Source organism: Sinocyclocheilus rhinocerous, unplaced genomic scaffold (genome assembly GCF_001515625.1).
Source record: "Sinocyclocheilus rhinocerous isolate Xijiao unplaced genomic scaffold, SAMN03320098_v1.1 scaffold225, whole genome shotgun sequence".
NCBI classification, from domain to species: domain Eukaryota; kingdom Metazoa; phylum Chordata; class Actinopteri; order Cypriniformes; family Cyprinidae; genus Sinocyclocheilus; species Sinocyclocheilus rhinocerous.
In genome coordinates this window covers 758,922-781,436 of record NW_015630532.1, presented here as the reverse complement: position 1 = coordinate 781,436, position 22,515 = coordinate 758,922, and the positions used below count along the sequence as shown (strand labels likewise).

Sequence of the window (22,515 nt, the reverse complement as noted above, 5' to 3'; positions counted from 1 at the left end):
CATCATCACCGCATCTCGCGCGCCACTGATGACGCTCCCTGATGCACACCTAACATTCAAATGCAAATGTTTATTTTAAATTCGACTAATATTCATTCTTTATTCACAATCTCCTCATCACAGGCAGGCACAGCACTCATTTCAGCATGTGTTCGTGTTTGTGTGAGCTGTCTGTGTCACTCATAGTACGTGCCTATATCGTGTGCTATATCGGAACAATTTTTCTATTGATATCGAAGGTGTACCGTCGATAAATATCTATACCGTTTTATCGCCCAGGCCTACAACAGATTTAACCTGTAGTCTTGTATCACCAAGCATTTAGTGGTTGTCATTTCTGCAATGATTGAGTAGTTACTGTTCATGATATTTTTCTGTGTAAACAGGCCATTTGATGTTTTTAAAATTCACAATAAAATGACAAAAAAGTTGTAATTCAATCAGTTAAAGTTTTTATGAGCATACTCAGCTTTTATTTAAAAGCATTATAGCATGGATTGCCATATTATTGCCTGTAATAGCTTGTTATATGGCCAAATATCCTGTATGACAAATAGATTATTATTAAATTAATCTTTGTGTTTTGCTCTACAAAATAAATGGCATTTCCTGCTTTTTCCTACATAAATTCAGTTAAAGTATGGAAAGTGAGAAGGGAGAATGCCCCCAGATCGCCCCACAAGAATTATGGCTTATTCTGGTTATAGCTCCTCCTGACACCTCTGGTCAACTGGAAACTCTTGTGTTTAGGGGAATCTCTTCTGTCTACTCAGATATTCCCGAACTCATTATGAGTGAATGTAATGTGGAATCCACTGAGGACAGGTTGCTTGAAGTGACAGAGCCTCTCCATGAACCATCATTTCAAAACCTCTCCCTTTGGCTGGCCCTCTGTTTACTCAGTTGCTAAGCAGCAGGCTGCCTGAGCTCTGGAATGGGCCTATCTGGCCTTTGGAGAGAGTGAGAAAGACAGAAAGAGAAATGGAAGGAACTCTTTCTCTCACACTTTTACCCTCTGTGGAAAAGGTTTTTCTCCCCTGTGTTTGGCTGGAGAGAAAGTTCCTTATTCAGAAATTGTTTATGGATAAACAGCCTAACACACTATCCAGCATGCTAATGCACAAGTTTAGGCAAATTAAAATATACAAGTAAATAAAACAGATGGCATTAAATAATATTTTTATAGAGTTATTATACTATTAATTTTACTGTTATAGTGTTTATTAAAATTTTGAATTAGATTTAAATTTTACATATTTAGTTTTTATTTAAATTTTATTTTTAAAAAATTATATTCTTGTTTATTTCTTTATTTTTCTTATTCATTTCAATGGAGTTTATTTAGTTTATTTTTATTTCAGTTTTATTTTTTAGCAATTTTAGTACTTCAACTTGTTTGATTTCATTAAGTTGGAAAAGCAACGTTTCTATTTTTTAAGTTTAACTTTTCATCTACTATTTATCTTTTATTTCAGCGTAATTTTAATTGACAAAAACAATTTTAATAGTTTTAGTTTCAGTTACTGATAACAGTTGTTATAAATGCTCAAAATCCTCTGTCTTGATTTTTTGTAGAGGAGGGGATCTGGTTTCTTTATTACATCAACAGGTGTGAAATACCAATGACCATGGGAAAAAGCATTTAGAGAGAAGAGAAAGTGCTCCCCTCGTGGTCCTTTATTGGGGGTGTGGTGTGTAAGAACTGCACCAACAAATGCCTTTTGGTTTGACGTGGGGTGAATAGCTGTGGCGATGCAGCTGTTCGCAGATGTACTGTAGGACTGGTGCGAGTGCTGGATTCTTGATTAAAAGGGGTTACAGAACGAGAGAATTTAAAGGAAGGAAGTACAAGTCCATTGTTTTCACAGCCAGAGCTGAGCAATCTGCCCATCCCAGCATTCCTGCTAATGGTCTTTGCTCTGTCTCACATTCCCGGTACTCTCCCCTGTGCGGTGTAGCTAGATCTCTTTTGCTTCTAACGGCACCCACCAGGTTCTTGGCGGTCTCTAGTGCACTTTATCTGCGCACTGCATTCCTCCACAGAGCCTACGCATTCCTGACGAGATCCAGCTGCTCTCAGAGGGCCCAGCTCTTGTCTGATTTGACAGTGATTTCACTGTAAATAAAGCCGTATAAACAAAGCCAAATAAACCTCTGCTGCTTGTCACGCAGCTGCCCCTCCCCCACCCGAACTTTCCCGCTTCTTATCCGCTCGCGCATACAATACCACACATTGTAGCACTACTTTAAATGGTCTTCTCAGCTGCCTACGCCCTCTTTCCTTTCCCCCCTTTTCTATCTCTCCCTCCCCCTAGCCGCAAGAGTCTGTGAGCACCCGCTCTCGTGAATATGCCATGTGTTTATGAGCCTCACTCAACTGAATGCTCATCACTGTGAGCCATGTGAAGAGAAAAGCGGGCTCAACCATACTGTGATGTTTTGATATTCTTAACCCTCGGCACTGTGGGCCTCTAGATGGGGTCTGTAACAAGATCCTTCCCTTCCCCCGCCTCACAGAATGTGTCTCCTTTCTCTTTGTTGAATGGAAAATAAGCAGACTACAAGAGATAGACACAAGGAGACTGACAAAATGCATCCACACACCACTTTAACAGTCGAGATGAAGAAAAAAGTTGTGTTTGAATATGTGAAAGCCTAAATATTAGGAAAAAACAACACGTACAAAGTTTGCAAAAAGATTCGCTGGTTTTGTTTGTGCCATTAATAACTGTGATTAAATGTGTTCAAATTTTTCTTCCACTCTCTGTGTTTTTTATAGCTGGCTGGTTGTGTAATCTTGGGGGTTTCTCTCTGGCTTCGTCATGACAATAAAACAAGCAGTCTTCTGGAACTGACGTATGAGGGCACAGAAGCACCCACCACCTTCTACATCAGTAAGAGATCAGTTTCTTGATTTCACATTATTATCCTCTTTTCTCATTGAATCTCATTTGTTTTCCATCTCTCATTCCTTAGTCTCTCAACCCAGTCTGAAATCCTGCCGCTTTATGTGGTCACATAAAGTGGTTTGACACAGTCTCTTATGAATAATTTTAATACATTTCTTTACACAGGATTATCTGAGTGTTCTCCATTTTTCCTCTGGGTGGCAAACATGTTTTATTAGCAGTTCTAATTAGCAATGCATTGAAATTTTGGCAACGGAAAATATTTGGCCGAAAATAAAAAAAAAAGTTTTTTTTTCAACATCTATTTCGTGCACCCAACGTGGATAAGGTAAACAAGTCAGCTGTGTGGATGTCTAGACACAATTCACTTAGACTGCAAATAGCAATATGTAAAATTTGTTAAGCTGAAATATTGAAAGGACGCTCATTGCTGAAGAACTTTACAATAGCTGCTTTTCCAGTACCCTTCAAATTGCGCAACTTGAAATTTTAAATTGAAAACACGCCTGATGGAAACATGTAAATTTCGTAAAAACTCCCATATATCGCAATAAAGTTTGTACGCTCGCATTAGGTAGTTTTTCAGGCAATTCGAAAAAGGAATATATCGCAAAACTGCAATAGAATTGTTTTTTTTTTGCATTTACAGGTCACCTACGGTAAATTACTGTTAAATTTAAATTAAATTAAATAAAACATGTAGTCTTACATCTAGGGATGCACCGAAATGAAAATTCTGAAAAAAACTCAACACCACCATGTCTAGTGGATTGTAAACAAATTGATTTTATTATGCTACCAAATAGTATAATAAAAGATTGATACTTGGCGTCTGTGTATCGATACAGTATTGCCGCGGAAAATATCCCGATACTATGCTGTATCGATTTTTTCCCCCACCCCTACTACGTAATACGAAAAAATCACATGATCATTCTTTAATATACTATAACCTCCAGGAAACACCTCATACGTGGCCGCTCTCAAGTATAAGGGGCTTTCCTTGCCATTAATGCTTGGAAGGATAACTCCTTATTTACACTGCACACGTAATGCGGCATGTAAGAATCCCAGACGTGGCTCTCCGTGCTGCTTTGCTAAAGATACATGCATGCGTCTCCTTTGATTAAAAATAATGGCTAGTGCAGTGGCTGCGATATACGTAAACCTACCAACATCCATCGCCATGACTTATCGCGAGAGGGAAAAATGACGTTTTAGTCATTTAGGAAACGGCGTAATTTCGCAATAGTTTTTTATTGACATTTATAAATATTGTAAAAGTTTTGTCCAAATCTGTAATGGAAATGCACATTATGACTGGTTTAATTTATCAGTACCTAAATTTACATACCGAAACTTTATTTTTATTTTTTTTATTTTTTGCGTCACTAGTTCCAATGTTTTCGTTGAGTGAACAGGCACACTAAGAATAAGCACAGTAGTGTTAAACACAGATGCTGCTCTTGCCCAGTGATTCCTATTGCATATTTTTTATTTCCTTTGTTTTAAAGTGGCACAAAGATCCATTTTATTACATTTATACAGTATGTGTCTAAAAGTAAATAAAATTATAAAAATAAAGAAAGAGAACTTTTGCTCAATAAATATTTAGCTCACTGGATAACTGTATTGTGAGGAGCAGTGAACCAAGCAGTGACACACACCCAAATGAATTTGGTATTTTCACCCACAAGAGAAGTCAGTTGAAACACATAACAGAAGAAATGCTCACTTTAGTACTAGCTGTAGCTGATGGTTTTGCGTCTGTAAAGGTTTTAAAGTTTTCCGCTGTAGTTTCCACAACAGTACAGATGGTTCCGTTTCTTCCCAGTGATTGATGACAAGTGAATTTCCAAATACAAATCTACAGATCAGTTGACGTCCATGGAAAACTGAATAGATTGTTCACCTGGACATTTGTGAGGTCAGAGGTTAGTGTCAAGGACTCTTACAGACACACAAGTGGGCTGTTTCTGATGGCGACTGTTAAAAGCATTTAGTTTTTTCAGGAAGGCCTTGTGTCTGTTAAGGCACAGAGGTTAACAAGTGGGTAAACAATTCTCCAGTTCATGTCAAAGCTATTATAAGACCTAATATTTACTGAGTCGTGGATTTCAAGAGAGAAATCTCTTATGTATACCGGAAGTGTCAACAAAAACTATTTAAAGGAATAGTTTATTCATCTTTTTGTTTATTCATCTTTTTGACATTTTTTTCTAGATGACTTTTAATGCCTTGCAAATGTCAACATTGTGCTTATTATTATTGTAATATTGTTATTGCAAATTGTGCTGATTTAAATATGGCACCACCAAGGTTGGCTTGACATAGTTGAGTCATGTACAGTAGGCCATTGTTTTCCAGCTATCAGTTAGTATTTTTTAAATGCAACATTCAATAAAATATACAGAATAAAAAAATACTGTAATATTTTAAAATAAATATTATAAATATTGTTTGGCACATAAAAGTACATGTAAGACTTTAGAGCATAGTATAAAAGAGGTACTGATGAGGAAATAGAGTGGTCTATCGCCATTCTTATGTTTTGTTGCAATATACCTCTTAAAAAATCTCTTTTCTCATTTTATTTTCAGCATAGCTGTGTATTTTGTCTTGTGATACATGGAAACTATAATTTAAGAAAAGGTGTCTGCTTTCTCAGACTGTAAAAAAAAAAAAACTCCTTGTCGCTTTTGTGAAAACACTGTTCTCTTTCTCTTTTTCTCTCTTATTCATTGGTCTTCAAGGTACTTGCCAGAGTTTTTTTCAGCTAGATCACTTTGCCTGCTTTATGGAAAACACGTGGCTCACACTCATCCAAAAGTGAAACCTAGTATTTTCGACATGTTTGTTAATGAGCATATAACTAATGGAAACAGGAAAATCTCATTTAAGAGCCACAATTACACAGGGTTTATACTGTATGTTCTCCTTCTCTGTGCCCCTTTCCCAATCCCCTACCCCCATCAAACACATAACCCCCATCAACATACAATTTCTTTCTTCTGGAATGCAGAATATTATCTCTGTTTTGCTCAGTTAGAGATATTTTTGCAGCTCTGTGCTAAAGGGAGGAGTTTAATACTTGTGGCCCTGCTTAGGGTTTGGAAAATGTGAAATTCACAGTGAGTCATGTTAAGTATTTCCTGAGCATTTAGGGCTGGTTACAGATGTGACTAACTGTGTGTGTTTGTGTGTGTGTACATTTTGCGTGTAAAAGTGAAACCTAGTATTTTCGACATGTTTGTTAATGAGCATATAACTAATGGAAACAGGAAAATCTCATTTAAGAGCCACAATTACACAGGGTTTATACTGTATGTTCTCCTTCTCTGTGCCCCTTTCCCAATCCCCTACCCCCATCAAACACATAACCCCCATCAACATACAATTTCTTTCTTCTGGAATGCAGAATATTATCTCTGTTTTGCTCAGTTAGAGATATTTTTGCAGCTCTGTGTGCTAAAGGGAGGAGTTTAATACTTGTGGCCCTGCTTAGGGTTTGGAAAATGTGAAATTCACAGTGAGTCATGTTAAGTATTTCCTGTGCATTTAGGGCTGGTTACAGATGTGACTAACTGTGTGTGTTTGTGTGTGTGTACATCTTGCGTGTATAAGTGAATATAGCTTATACAGTACTGCTAACACCCCTCATTGGGCTGCTTGAAACAAAATATTTGTGTTTCATATCATTTGAAACTCATTTTCAACAGCTATTAACCACAACCTTGAACCTAATTGTAGTTTATTGGAGTTTTAAACAAAGGTTTGGGAGGAGCGTGTTCCTCTAATCCTGCCAGTCACGATGCAAGAGTCAGCATGTATAAATGGCTGCTTAACTCACACCAGTAAAAAATGATTCAGGCATGCCTTTACCACCCCATCTCCACCTTTGTGTCAGTTTTATTACTGATTCATGTATAAGTCCATGGGAGTTAGAGCTTGAGAGCTTGAGCCCTTAATCATGAACAGCAATCAATTTCAATTTCAAAATACATATATAGTTTCAAACATATACATTATCTCACAAGATAGTTATATAAACATGTCACAAACATTAATAATGTTACAAAAGATTTTTATTTCAACCTGTTGAACTTTCTATTTACAAACAATCTCAAAAAAGTCAAGATTTTCACAAAAATATTAAGCAGTACAACTGTTTTCAACATTTCATAAAAATATAATAATAATTAAAAAGGATTTTAATATTTTTTATTTGGAATATTAGCTGGAAATTATACAGATAATATGCAAAACATTACTGAGTATGTGGGGAATTTAGAGACAACAAAACAAAAGTCTTAAATAAAATTTCAGATTTTAAAGCTTAAAGTCAAGGTTTTTTTTTTTTTTCAGGTTTTCTCCAGGTTTTTTTTTTTAGAAGAAGAACTGATGTGACGTCATTTTTAGTGGTCGACCGATATTGGTTTTTTTTGACAGCCGATGCCAATATCTTGGAAAGCCGGGTGGCCGATGGCCAATATAAAGCCGATATAATTGAATTTATTTTAATTAATATTTAAGAAATGTGAAATCATTTGAAAATGGATTAAAAAATAATTTTGTAAAACTATCGGATTATTAGACAGACTTCTATCCATATTAGACAGAACTGAACGATGACAGCGAACAGGGAGAATGTGGTGTGCTCAGGCACTGCCGCACTCAGCGCCATCAAAATAAAAGTCCGGCGCGCCATCAAAATAAAAGTCACGCCTCAAACACATCGGCCAAACAGAAAAACTTATCGGCCAATGCCGATATTTGAAAAATGCCAAATATCGGCCGATATATCGGTCGATCACTAGTCATTTTGATCAACATCCGGTCCAAAACTAAGTTTGTTTGGAGTTTGAAACAACCTGTCAAAGTGAACTTTCTTGGAACTACCATTGGTCGCTAAAAGTTCCGCTGCTCAGGTATTTCAAACTTCTTTTTACCCCTGAGCGAAAAACAAAAAAGAACTTCGCCATTAGTATATCTGGGCCTTAACCTTTTGACCACCAAGGTCCAGTGCTTCAGCAGGACACAGCCCCTATTATAAAAGCCCAGCGGGTGGCCTGCGTGATGTCTGGGAACAGCTGAGGGCTCAGGCACCATGGGAGCAGCAGTGGTCAGGGGGGCAAGAAGGCAAGACGTAAAACTCAGATTTGTGGCATCCTAACACATGGCAACCCAATAAAGAATACTGTCAGAAAAAAATACAGCTGCGTATTCCTGTAAGGTAGCAGATCTGAAAGCAAAACCAGAGAATCAGCAAATTCCGTGATATGACATGCACTTGGCAGAATAGTGAAACAGAGATTTAAGGGAATGACGCAATGCAAGTGATGAATGACAGAATGCGATTTAGAACTCAGGTTGAAACAGAACAAGTATACTGTGATCTATTGTCTGTCTGCAAAGTGCAAAGATGCCATGTAAGGAGCTGCAGATGAAACATTACAGCTCTCAGCATCTTAATGTGAGGAAATGGCCTGCAGCCAGCAGCTCTACACACCCTGCCTTGCTCTTTATGGAGTGTAATGTGAGAGAACACAACTAGAGCTCAAGTCCATCAGAGAAAGAGCGGTGGGCGGCTCCAGGTGGGGAAGCTTTTTGCTCTGAATAGAATTACACTTGTCTCTTTAAAAGTCATCACTTCGTCTCATAGCTACAAAATAGTATGCGATTAAAGAATAGGCACTCATAAATAGTAAATAGTAAAAGTCAATCATTCATTTCCATAAAGCAGTGTTGTGATATTTACTACTCATGAATACATTATGTTCTAGAAACAGAGTCAGGTGAACACAAACTCCATGACTAAAAATATCCAAAGACTCATCATTGTCTTTGTTGTACAAACATTTGAGACTCTTTCCCTTCTCTTATCTTTTCTTGAGCGATTCCCATCAGCCAGTGTGTAAGCCTCATGGTGGTGTGTGGTCAGGTCAGCCTTTCCCTGAAAATGCCTGCTGCTGAGTGTGAGGGGGAATGGAGCTGGCCCGGGTGACTCAATTATTCCATAATGGCAGGGGAGGGATGTATCCATAGCAACTAAATTAGATGAGTGAGTGCTGCTGTACTTAAACACTACAGTTTGGATAAGACTGGATTCAGGACTCAAACAAATATGACATTAGTGCCATTAGTGCTTCTTCTAGCTGTATTGGCTCTTTGGGTACACAAATTTGCCAACTAATCATAGGGCTCTTTTCTGCGGCCTGTTTCACAGTGATAACTCAAGCACAAGTGAAGCTATACACTACCATTCAAAAGTGTTTTTTTTTTTTTATATATATATCACAGTTTCCACAAAATTATTAAGCAGCAGAATTGTTTTCAGCATGAAAGAAATGCTTCTTGAGCACCAAATCAACATATTAAAATTAATTCTGAAGGATCATGTGACACTGGTGCTGGAAATGAGTTTTGCCATCACAGGAATACACTACATTTTTAAATACATTAAAACAAACAGTTATTTGTTTTAATTGTAGTAATATCGCATTACTACAATATAATTGTAGTAATACGATATTACTGATTTTACTGTGTTTATGAAAAAAAATAAATGCAGCCTTGGTGAAACTTCTTTCAAAAACATTTAAAAATCTTACGACCCCACACGTTTGAATGCTAGTGTATTTACTTTCTTAATTTACAAAAATAAAATAAGAATTAAAAATAATCTTATTTTTTTAAAACTTTAACTGGAAATTATACAGATTCTATGGCATGCAATGCAAAACATTCACTGTGTTCTAATATTTAAACTACCACTAACCACTAATCAATGTGTAGGGTAACCCCACAAAAATGTTGGGTATTGTATATAACAATCTCACGTACGGTACAGTTGAGTAATTTTTTCCGGCAAGGATGTTTTTGTGATTCATTCACCAGAGAAATCCCCACATCTTCCTTTTAGTACAGAAAACATAGTGAATGAATGTCTTGTTGGTGCCTCTTTAAGTAGCCACCTCCACCCAGTGAGCAACAAGCTGATTGTGGCTAAAGAGATCATGTATTTTTGGACCAATATCAGACACTTGGCAAACTATTAACTCAATGGCAATCTAATAAAAACATCCCGTGGAGATCAACAGTGGGGGCTGTCGATCTGAAAGTAAAACTCAAATACTCCTGCATGGAATACAAAGATAGACCTTTTGACCAACATGATACTGACAGTAGTAACATTATTTGTTGAATATTCCCTTTAGCATAAATTTCGTCTGATAGCATACCAGTGTCAGCAGGCCTCATGAGACACTTAGCTAAAATGTTTTTTTTTCAGTCAATACTTAGAATTCATTTATATTCAATTAGCACAAATGGCTTCCTGTTCCTATGATCACAATCACTTTGAAAATCCATCAGCACTCAGCATTAGCATTGCAGCTCATTGTCTTTGAGTTATTTGTACCACAGAACTGATGTGGATTTATGCTCCTCTCCACTGAAAGCCTTTTCAAGTGGACAAATTAATTTCAGGAGACTTTTTGCTGGTTGCCAGATGGAAGCACTCTGTGATGAGTTAGTGAAAAAAATTTACAATAATTATCCGATCTTATTGAGACATATATTAAGCAATCCTGTTACTGCTATTATGTAATATTGAATTTTATTGTTAATAATGCTATATTTTACAGTGTAAAAATATTAGTTATTATATAACTTTGAAAGAAAAATGGAAGAAAGATATAATACATAATTTTTTTCAAAAGCAGTCAGCCGTCCTTGGAATGCAAAACAAATTTTCTTCGGTATGTTCTTGCTTAACAGACAGCTACAGATATGCATTTGTGTACTTATCTCCAGTTCTTTTCAGGCTTACAGACCCTAAATTAATTTCAAGTTAGTATTAATTGTTAGTATTAAAAACTGATGTTTTTCTTTTCCATAGGAATGGCTTGTTTTGCTGTATTCTTAAGGTCAAATTGAGTGTTTTAGCTGAGCAAACATTACATTTCCTTCTTAGGAAGTGACTTTGAAGTATTGTGACTTGGCCTTTTGTGTTTTTCAAGGTTTTCTGCTTTCGATTCGTCTTGTTTCTTCAGATTTGAATGGCATATCTTAAGAATCCAGTTTGGGCTGTTACTTCCTGACGTGTTTAAACAAAGTTAGTTTTTTCTTATGTGAAAGGAGAGTATTAATTCAGTCTTTTCCAACTCTCTCATTGCGCTGTAGTAGTTACTGTCATAGCTTAGAGATATCATACCATCAAATACAGACAGTGAGTGTCTTAAAAAAAAGATTTGGGAACCAAGATGAAGGGTGAGCGTGTGAATCTTGAACGGAATCAGAGATGCGAGAGTGGGAACACAAAGGTCCTGGTGATATCACATCTGTGAGACAGAGTGAATGGTGATGATTGAGCGTGAGGAAAAGGAGCTGGCAGCATGATCAGGGAAAACAAGGCAAGATTAATGAGGAAAACAGGAAAAGGAAGTAATTATACTTAGAGAATCAACAAATGTACTTCCAGAATAACACTAGCCACAGGCCTACAACTTAAAGAGTGCTAACATGCAGTTGTTTCCTTAAGGAGCTATTTCCACTTAATCCGACCCTTAAAATCTATTTTATTAGTGTAACCTGATGTGTTTAGGTTGATTCAGTAGTGTTAAATAATATTTTTCTCATACAGAACTAGCTTTTGTGGGCTAGTTTCACAATTCATGACTGATGTTTAAGCATTTTAACACAAAATTATAGAAAGAGTTTGTTGTGTGTACACTAAAATACAAAAAAAAAAAAAAATCTATACATTATTTAACATTAACATTTTTTTAAATCTATTTTATTAACTTGATCATCCTGAATATATTCGTTCACACCTACAAAACTAAATTTAATTGTTAGATAAGGTTAGAAACAGCTCCTTACAAGAAACAATTGCAGGTTACCACGTTTCTTTAGTATGTAGATACAATAAATCAAATGTGCATGTTTGGACTTTCAAAAGCAAAGATGTTACTGTGTGTTCAAAGGACGTAAATTACAGAAAACAGTCTCTAGAGAAAAAAAAAACAAGAGGAAAAATCTGCTCACACATCCCAGCACCCCTCCTCCAATTACAGCTCCGCCTGCTGTCTGAGAACATGCCACTCTCCCTCTCCCTCTCCCTCTCCCTCTCCCTCTCCCTCTCCCTCTCCCTCTCCATCTCCCTCTCTCGCTGCAGCTTTTCCTCTCACCGTTACTTCCATTGTGGTTCAACTCTGAATTCTGGCGTCATCTGTTTGTGTTTAAAGTTTGCAGCGTGTGCACTGACTTTCCTATTCCTTTTTCACCCTTAAGGTGTGGTCACATTAGCGAAATTTCATCAAAATTGCAGTTGTCAATACTGTTGCGCATAGTTAACACAGAAATCAATTTCAAACCAAGCAGCTTTCTGATGGTTTGATCTGCATAAACAGTTTGAAACCTGTTGGAAAATGTTGCGGGCAAAAAAGTTCAGTTGTCTATTGCCAATAGTGTGATGGATGAAGTCAACATGATGAATCCATGTGACCAACTTAAATCCATTACAAAATCTGCATTAGGAAATTTTCCGCTGTCACACAAAATTTCTGATTGCGTAGATTCCTATTGAAATGACTGATTTTTTCCCCTGAAAAATTGCTAAATGGTGTCCACACTTTTACCCTGTATACTCTTTCACTTCTTTTTCTTGCCACCTTTGTCTCATTTTTCTCATACTCTTTTGTTCACAGTCCTCCTTTTCCCATTCTTCTCCTTCATATTTTGGTTGGTTTTTTTTTTGGTTTTTTTGCTAATGGCTTCTTTTCCATTGTCCCTTTCCTCATGTGACACGCCCAGATCTCTCTCTCTCTCTCTCTCTCACTCCCTGTCTTTCACTGGCCAGGAGCCAGATGTCTGCTCTTCGAATTAACGAAAATAGCAGCTACATTTGGCAACTTTCTTTGCACTCATACGTGATTTTTAAATACTCTTTCCGAGACTCACATGCACACAGACAGAGATGCAGACAGTGAAGTCGGTGCCTTGATCCGGGGGGCCAGTACAGAGAGATGGGGGTCTCTTCAGTGTTATGTGTCATAAGATGCTCATTCCCTACAGGAAGCACCTGGCCATAGAAATATCCTTACATTCTTCTACTTATTCACATTATTCACCGTTATTTTAAGACTACATGAAACTTGTCTCAAACTTACCACACTCTGCACAGCTAGTTAATAGTAGAAGCAAAAAGAAAGTGGTTTGTTTAAAGAAAAAGTGAAAGTGACAGAGGGAGAGCTGGTGTGTATTATGCAGCTGTTCAGTATGCTAGTCACATCGTAGTGCTCCATTCAGGCCTGTCACACTGAGAAATGGCCTGGTGGCAGTTCCTTTAGCCCCTTACCCACCGCAATTAAGTAAATGGAACCAGGGCTCGGTCAGTCCCCTCCCGCACCACCCCACATTGCATTGATTTTTTTTTATTCTCTTGCAAGGGAATGGGCACAGTCGCTAAATGACAGCAGGACATTTAGATGTTTTAAAAACAAAATTGAATTATGCTCTGGAGATTTAGTTTGTAAGTTGAAGTGCCCTGGGTGTGTCGCTGTGCAGGCCGGAGCATGAGAGATGGGGCTGGAAGGACAAGATCAACTGAATTTGAATAAGAGATGGAGAAACAAAGAAAGAAGGGTTTGCATTACACTTCCAGAGCAAGGAATTAATTTGATTTTAAACCAATGATGCTGAACAGTTTTTTGTAGTGTGCCTACAGTGCAAGTACAATATGATGAGCATGCAGACATTATGCAGTAGGTATTATGCACTGTAGATGGTTTGATTTTGGGTAGGGAAATCTCAGGTTCTGTCCAGTATCTGCGTGACTGACAAGAGAATCAGTGAATTGATTCAAACAGTGAATTGATTAAACCTGACAAAACAGCTTTCAGAACAGTTCACCAAATTGGATTGATTATTTATTTATTTATTTATTGCTGGAGAAAAGAAAACACATCTAAAGATGTTAAACTAAACAAAAATAAATAACAATGGCAAATGAAAAAATAATACGTAAAAATACAGAAAAACAGAAGCTAACGTGCAAGAGTGAACTGGTGTGACAACAGTTGACAATCAGCCACAGAGAGAGAGTTTTCGGTTCTGTTCCTTTAAAAAGTGCTGACATGCAGTTGTTTCCTTAAAGTCTGTGTGAAACAGGAGTTGCAACCAACTTTACTTCAATATTTGGACGTATTTTAGAGGGGAATCAAATTATCAAACTTTTTATCAAACAAATTTTTCTGTGAATTAACTTTATGGATTAATTGTTCACCACAAGACTAGTACTGTGCACTAACAAAGTATATTTTGATTTCATGCGGTCTTTAAGTATGGAAGCATATGGGTAGCAAAATTCATTTTGAAATGTAATATGCAAAATGACAATGCAATATGTAAAATGGCAATGTATTTCTGTATTTTAATTTACATTTTCCCATACCATATGTGCAACATTTAGTGCAAAATGAAAATGAAAATTCAATTATATAATTTACATTTGCCATTTTCTACACTAGTTTTAATATGTAAATTAAAAACATATTTTAACGCTTTATAAGTTGCCAAATTAAAATGAAATTGTATTACCCAAATTGATTAGATATGTTTAACATGTCCAAGCAAAAACTGTAGCAAAATTATCATTTAAATGCCATTTTTCCTAAATGCATTTAGACTTACGGTTAGGACACTTGAGATTGCATTTTCATCGTGATACCGCGTGATAATTGTAGCCAAATGCAGTGTGAATTTCAAAATGCATTTTGAGCCAAATGTGCAGCAAAATGGTTGCAAAAATGGTGATTTAAATGTCTTTTATTTTTCTTAAATGAATTGACACTTACACTTAAGATGTTTCAATTGCATTTTCATTAAATACCCTGCGATCAGTGTAGACTAGTCAATGTGGATTTGAAAATGCATTCCAAGCCGATCACGCTCCCAACCTTTCAATCATGTCAACCAATCAATCATGTATGTATGTGCCTTACATCCATTTGCTCCTGTGCTGAGTGATTGAGAAGATAGAATCAATCAGTGAATTGATTAAACCTGACAAAACAGCTTTTAGAACAGTTCACCACATTGGAATATTGTTTTGTTTTATTTTAATTTATTTTATTTTGCTGGAGAGAAGAAATAATATAGCTAATGATGTTAATAAACAAAACGACAAAAAAAAACATTTAAAAAACAATGGTACAAAAAATAATTTAAAAAAATACAGAAGCTAACACGCAAGAGTGAACAGGTATTGCCACAGTGAAAGATACAGTTGCAGGATAATTCATGCTCACTCATTCTGTGTGCTGAGTCATTTCAGTGTGTGTATGTGTGTGTGTGTGTGTGTGTGTGTGTGAGAGCAGAAGCAAATGTTCAGATTTTGATTAAAGATTACCAAGACAAACAATTTTTTTCAGCGGATTAACTTGCACGGATTAATTGTTCACATCAAGACGAGCAATGTGCGCTAGTAAAGTAAATATAGTAAATTTTGATTTCATGCCGACTTTAAGAGAGAGAGAGTTTTCTTTTCTGTTTCTCTTTGTCTGTCTCTATTTGCTGCCATTTGAACATCCATGCAAACACTGCTGCTGCATCCTAAGGCCTGCTGAGTTGCTATGGTTACAGCAGTTATCACTCAGCCTAAGCAATGTAAACACTGAGACAAGAGGGAGCGTTCTTTTTTTTTCTTTCTTTCTTTCTTTCTTTCTCTAAGAAGCTTTTTATTTTCTTTTTTCCTTCTACCAGTGCACGTCATGTTACATAAGAATCCTGATTTGCTGTTAACTTGAGGCTTTTTTATGTGAATGAGGGAATGGAAACAAGAAGTTAATTTTGGCCCCTCATGACTTCCAAATGTTCTGCAGTTTTCCTTCTGCCTAAAGTAAACTTGCCGCCCCATCACAGTGAGCACACAGTGACTCCTGCTGGTCACGATCCAGTACTGCATCCTCTGTATATAAAAAGCATTTAGTCTGGATGACTGGTCGATTATAGTTTGGTTGTTCAGTGTAATTTAGCACCGCTTTATGGCTCACTCTTTGGTCCTAGTTTTGTTGAGGGGTCTTGGATTCTCCTTTATGATAACACATATCATGCTCTTCTTGTAGGTATCTACATCTTGATTGCTGTCGGTGCTGTGATGATGTTTGTTGGATTCCTTGGTTGCTATGGAGCCATACAGGAATCCCAGTGTCTTCTGGGAACAGTGAGTAACAAATCCTGACCTCTCAGCAAATTCCTCAAATCACATGATGCCAAACAATAATCGGAAGTATATTTTAATGGACTGACTGTAAATCCCCACTGTAAAAAAGAAAGGGAACTGCTTTTATGGCTTTTTTAGTTTAGTTTAAAATTATTTTAGGTAAATGTATTAACTGAACTTGTTAAAATGCCATGACTTTATTTTGTGTCATTATTTTAATAATTACCTTTTTATACCACAGGTTAAATGTTTGGTGCCATTAAGTTTTCTTTTAAAGAAAACATTTATATAAAGGATAAAAACAATTTTGGTACCAAATTTGAATGGTAGTGTAGTTTTTAAAATATTGCTTAATTTATGTCTTTGTTACTGACTCATACTTACTGGTTTGCACTGTAAATTAAGGTACACCTTCATAGGTTAACTTATTAATATATGAACCTTCTTAATAAATTGTGTAAAATGTAAGAATTTTACATTTAAGGTCTTCAACTTTATTGCATATAAGGCCAATTATTACATTTGTGCCCCTTGTATACATCAGTTGTAAACTGATGCAATTAATCTTAGTGAATATTTGTAAGCAATAGAACTATATATCAAAAGTATAACATTTAAATTAGTGCTGTCAAATGATTAATCACGATTAATCGCATCCAAAATAAAAGTTTTTGTTTACGTAATATATGTGTGTACTGTGTTTATTTATTATGTATATATATAAACACACACACACAGTATATATTTTGAAAATATATACATGTATTTACATGCATATATTTATATTCATATAACTTATATTTTATATAAATATATTTAATATATAAACATAACATCTTTTTCTTAAATATATACATGCATGTGTATTTATATATGGATAACAAATATGCACAGTACACACACATATTACTTTAAAAAAAATACTTTTATTTTGGATGCGATTAATCATGATTAATCGTTTGACAGCACTAATTTAAATATATTTCTAAAGAGTTAATCCACATTGTTGTTCATTATGAATTCAGTGACAGACTCCTGTCCATACAGTACACGTCCCTTTTCTTTCTCTCCCACAGTTCTTTGCCTGCCTGGTCATTCTGTTTGCCTGTGAGGTTGCTGCTGGAATCTGGGGATTCATGCACAAAGACAAGGTCAGTTTCTCTGACAAACATGCATACACAGTGTCAAGCTGACATACACATCTGGTTTCATATTTGTAATTATACTTTTTTTTTTTCAGATCTCCAAAGAGCTGATCACTTTCTATGACTCTGTGTATGACAGAGGCAATTTACTTACTACAGATAGTGAGCAAAGGCAGGCTGCCACTGCTGTCTTGAAGGTCTTTCATGAGACTGTAAGTAGTCCTGATGTTCTGAGGAGCACACAATTAATTAAGCTAACACAAACTCCTCTCAAACCAATTAATAGTCCAGATGTTGTAAAGACATATTTCTAATCACTGTCTTTCTCTGGTTTTCAGCTTAACTGCTGTGGCAAAGGAAGCATAATTTCAGGTGCTACAATGTGGTTTTCAGACACCTGTCCTCAAGACAAAAAAACTTCTGACGTAATAAGCCTCTCCTCAGTAAACCCTCATATTGAAGAATTCTCCTCCAAATCATCCCACATAGCATAACAATAACCTGTTTCTCCAATTTTCAGAACTGTCACGCCAAGATCAAAGAGCTTTTCTCTGAGAAGATCTATTTGATTGGCATCGCTGCCTTGGTTGTCGCTATTATCATGGTGAGTGAGTCCGAGTGAGTTTGTATAGGGGCCTGTGTGTTAAGTTATATTCTACTAGCGTTTGATGTTGCTTGCATCACATTTTACCCTTATTTTACTCTCTTTTTCTAGATCTTCGAGATGATCTTCAGCATGGTGCTTTGCTGTGGCATCAGGAACAGCCCTGTCTACTGAAACAGAAGGACAAGATATTACCTTTAAAACATCAGCCAAAAAAATATTTTGTTTTATATCTACCATCTCTTATTTTGTTTTGTATCTACCATTGTTTCCTAATGTAGTCACCCTGTCCAGTTCCTGAGGTCTCAGAACAATTTGTGTGCATTTTTTTGTTCAAATGTTGCAGTGGAACCACCAACAACGAGTCTGCTATTGTTTACGCTGTAGTTGGAAAAGACTAGTTGTGATCTGTAGCTATAGCAGTAGACTTACAAACACAGTACATTATCACATGAAGAATTGATACATTTATTTGCTTGTAGTTTTTTTGTGTTAACATTTGAAGTACTGCTATTGCTATCGGTTAATATCATTCTTTACATATGTACATGTATAAACTGTATATATTTGCAGCCCTGTATGGCTCTTAAGCATGAATCTTGTATTGAACACTCCTGTCCATCTTCCTCTCTGAGACTGCTGTTTGTATATTCACGTTTCTTCCTGAGAAACCACTAAATAAACAGTGTTAGCTAGGTGAGCGAGTAAGTCAGAATAGAGTGCTTATTGGAAGTGAGAGTAAAAAGGATTAATAACGTTAAAGACCCATGTATACTTCATTTTCCGCGTTCCGCTCCGTCTAGCGCACAGCTGAACGCTCAAGGCATTCAAAATACACTCCGTAGACAGCGCTCTAGGACGGACGCGTTCGGCGCCTGCGCACTACCTAGTGAACCTTCGTTTTCAAGGCTTCACGCGGACAGTATGCACTGACATTAGTGGACTTGTGTCACACGGACTGTCAGCTGGAGTGGAATTCGGACAAGGAAAGTATACTTCCGGTTTAAAATTATTGAAGTTGACGAGCACTGCGTTACTTTATACGTTGTGTGCCATTCAAGCTCAGTCGGTTCAAAACTTACTTTATACCGGGTTCTGTGGGTCAACAAGTTAATGTCAGTCAACAGCACTTGTAACATAATGTTGTTTACAACAAAAATTAGTTTCCACTCCTTAAAAAACAGCAACAATCTGTTACAATTAAGTACTACTTACAACGACGGTGAATGAGGCCGCTTCGTAAACATTAAAATACTCGGTGTTTAACGTGATTTTAGCGTGACAGCCTTTTTTTAAACATTTTCTTTACAACTTTACAATTTAGTTGTTATAACAAATTAAGTCTATAACTTAAAATGATTAGAACAACTTAAAAGCTCAAATAATATACAAGCTTTAACGGATGCGTTCGTGTAAGCGCGTGTATAAAATGACGCATTTCTGTTTTAAATACTCTAGAAAGTTGCATCATTCACTTATATTTTAAGTGCCTCACCGTAGCATTGGTTTTTGCTTTTTTCAAGATCCAGAATTAGTTTTTGTGGCAACATTACGCCGCAAATGTTATCAATTGAGTTTAACTTGTGAAATATATTGAACCTGGAATATTCGTTTAATGGCAGAAAGGGCACTGCTCATTGTGTTTCTTATATGTGAGATCACAAAGACGAGAGAGCTGATCCTAGATCTGCATTCTTGCTGTGGAAAGCTGTAAACCTAGAGCTTCTGATGCCCACTACAATCTCTTTATGCTCTCTTAATACACTGTAATGTATTTTTTCTGGACGGCCGTCATACAAGGAGTTGGACCACATGTAGATTCACTGCCCCAGTCACTGAAGTTCTCGCCCTCTTTACAGTGATCCAAGCCATAGAGAGGATTCATACACACCTACTAGCCTTATTAATGAAACACCCCATCCCTTAATTAATCACTTTGATAGCAAATCCAGATTGATTCCTAATGGAACCGTCTATGCTGTCGTAGCTGTAATGTGTTATGATATCACTCGACTGGAAAATCCAAGGAGTTTGCGTAATTGTCTGTATGTACATTTGTGATATCTGTTGACAGTGAGTTTAGAAGGACAGGCTTGGTTGGTTATAGGATTGACAAGCTCTTGACTCTTCACTGCCACCTCTATCACAAATGTAGTTGCTGTAATACCTTGTCACCTTCACTAGGTGGCGCTCCAGTAGTAGGCTATTCACTTTGAAAACTGGTGACTACACTCTCCGTATGCTTGTGTACATGTCTGTCGTGCACGTATTTTTTCTAGACCGCACTAATACGAAGCGCCCTCATCCCTGATGCATAAATACCATCAGATTTGTGATTTTCTACATGCATTATGCAACCCTTGTTAATGTCTTGTTAACACATAATGCCTATGCTGATATGCTTAGAAAGTGTCTTGTAAGCTATATAGTATACTAATTACCATGTAAAGACAATGTATGCCTTTAATTGTGATTTTTTTTTTTTTTTTTCTGGTACTTGTCAAAAAATGCAATGATTTAATTTTAAGCATGTAAAAATTTTTCGGGGTCCCTTACAAGACGAGCATGATCTTCTAACTATGAAATATTATGAAGGAGAAACAGTTGTTTATGAAATTAACTGTTGAAGTTACAACACATCAGCGTATTTGAACACTATCAAATATTACTGTTGTGTTGAAAGGATCTCATACTTATCTGATACCCAAATTGACAACTGTAACTCAAGCTCTCTTTACCCTGACACACCATTTATAGATTTTGGTCTGGTTTTGTTGCCCAAATATTTAGGAATTAAATGTATTTCACAAATAATCTCTCTTCATTTTGTTCTTTTGGCTACATTATTCCCTTGTTGGTGGAAAAAAAAAAGAGATCTAAAAGTTCACTCTTAAAAATAAAGGTTCCAGAAAAGGTGTTTTCTTAGTGATGGAATAGAGGAACCTTTTTGTGAATGGTTTATGAAGAACCATTGGGTTTTCTTTTTTCCTTTAAAGAACCTTTTGAGCAATGGAAAAGTTCCATGGATGTTATAGGCTAGGCTCTTTATGGAACCATTGATGCCAATAAAAAAAGAATGAAAACTGTACAAATACCACTGATACTTGTCATACTCTTTAAAGAATGGGATTTACAATCAGAATCTATTTTCATCATGAATCATGTTTTGTGCATCAGCACATTCTTCTTCTGTCAGTCATACATCCTGTTGCTAAAAAACCCTGAACTTTTTTGTTTCATTTTTACTATTATTTTTGGTATTTTATTTTTTGACATTCTCATTTGTGTCTTTTTAAAAATGACTTCTAAAGATAGATACCAGAGGTGTAAAGCTATGAAAGCATTTGTCCGTTTCAGTGTTGTTGGATATAGTGACCACTCTGGTGATTTGCTGGACTGCTGCATTGGGTGTGTCTTCTGAACTATGGGCCTCCCTTTGTTTGAAACAAAAGACTTTGGCAACTCATTTCCAGCATGTGGATAAAGCAATCAGCCAAAATAATACATTCATTACTGTGTGAGTCAGTGATCTTCTAATCGTTTAAATATACACCGAAAATAATCACTTTTAAACCAACTCAACTGAAAAACCCCTCAAATCTCATTCAGCCTGTTGACTGAACAGTTTGCACATCCTCTCCTCCTCAATGTGGGATTTTTAGAACCCTGCATTTTTCCTCCTATCTTTTTTAGGATTAACTGAAGTTCCTGGGAGGAGAGATGATGCAATGTCAGAATTTGGGTGGGTAACAGACATTTTAAGTTACTCCTCTTTAAACCGAATAGTTAAAGACTAGAGAAGAAAGAGAGACGAGCAAAGGGGCTTATAAAAGGAAAACTGTGAAGCCTTGTTCTTGAAAACCAAAGGAAAAATAAACAAGGAACATATCAAACAATGAAACCAAAGTCTTCCGTATTAATGGTGAGTAAATCTTTTTGTCATGTTTTTCAGTTGTTTAATTTATATATTTTAAAATATCAAATCATGGTAATGCCATTGTACTTTTTTGTAAGTAACTTATTTTTTGGGGGGGGGAAAAATCTTCGAGCTACGATGAAAGAACTTTTAAAGCCACTTTTAAAACAGCTACATTTTATTAGTTAAAACAAATAAAATGTGTGAAAATATAAAGAATTTAAAACAAATCTTTAAAAATATAAGGAATTCAACTTTGCACAAAAGACTATGGTACCATGCTGTTTTAACCTCCTGAGACCCTGTGACCTCATATGAGGACATTATATTTTGGTGTATTTCTCTGAGACTATACATGCCACAGTTTTAAGTCTGGATGTCCTGTGCAGAGCACATTCAGGGCTTTTCAGAGATACTAAATGTTTGGATGTTTCACTATGACCACTCCCTCTCCTTGGTCTTCAAATATGTCTGATATTAATTTAGTGACACTCTTATGAAAATATGATAATATTTTGTAATTATCATTTAAATCTGACTAATTTTTAAACTGTGTGTCATAAATCAACATCTCAGGAAAATGTTATGGGGTTTCAAATCAAAATATGACTTTCTGTTACGAAACAGGATGTTGATTTCATACATGTCCTCATATGAGGACACTGGGACTAAAAGCATGTTTATTAGCATTTTGGGAGACATAACAAATGAATAGG

General features: G+C 36.2%; 2 protein-coding genes across 3 annotated transcripts in view; both read left to right on the top strand.

Annotated features, from left to right (window-relative positions):
* Window positions 1-18,588, top strand: part of cd81a (CD81 molecule a) — a 23,618-nt gene extending 5,030 nt beyond the window's left edge. The window contains exons 2-8 of one of the 2 annotated variants that reach the window (XM_016552864.1): window positions 2,780-2,894; window positions 16,037-16,134; window positions 17,211-17,285; window positions 17,375-17,491; window positions 17,618-17,722; window positions 17,800-17,883; window positions 17,995-18,588. In XM_016552864.1, the coding sequence (XP_016408350.1) occupies window positions 2,780-2,894; window positions 16,037-16,134; window positions 17,211-17,285; window positions 17,375-17,491; window positions 17,618-17,722; window positions 17,800-17,883; window positions 17,995-18,057 (657 nt within the window). In that variant the 3' untranslated portion in view covers window positions 18,058-18,588. The remainder of the gene's footprint in view (window positions 1-2,779; window positions 2,895-16,036; window positions 16,135-17,210; window positions 17,286-17,374; window positions 17,492-17,617; window positions 17,723-17,799; window positions 17,884-17,994) is intronic. The other variant, XM_016552865.1, reaches the window with a different exon arrangement.
* Window positions 18,589-21,652: 3,064 nt separating this feature from the next.
* The window catches only part of LOC107740426 (plakophilin-3-like), a 22,660-nt gene continuing 21,797 nt past the window's right edge, over window positions 21,653-22,515 (top strand). Inside the window, exon 1 of the mRNA XM_016552862.1 lies at window positions 21,653-21,805. Coding sequence (XP_016408348.1) covers window positions 21,779-21,805 — 27 coding nt within the window. The 5' untranslated portion in view covers window positions 21,653-21,778. The remainder of the gene's footprint in view (window positions 21,806-22,515) is intronic.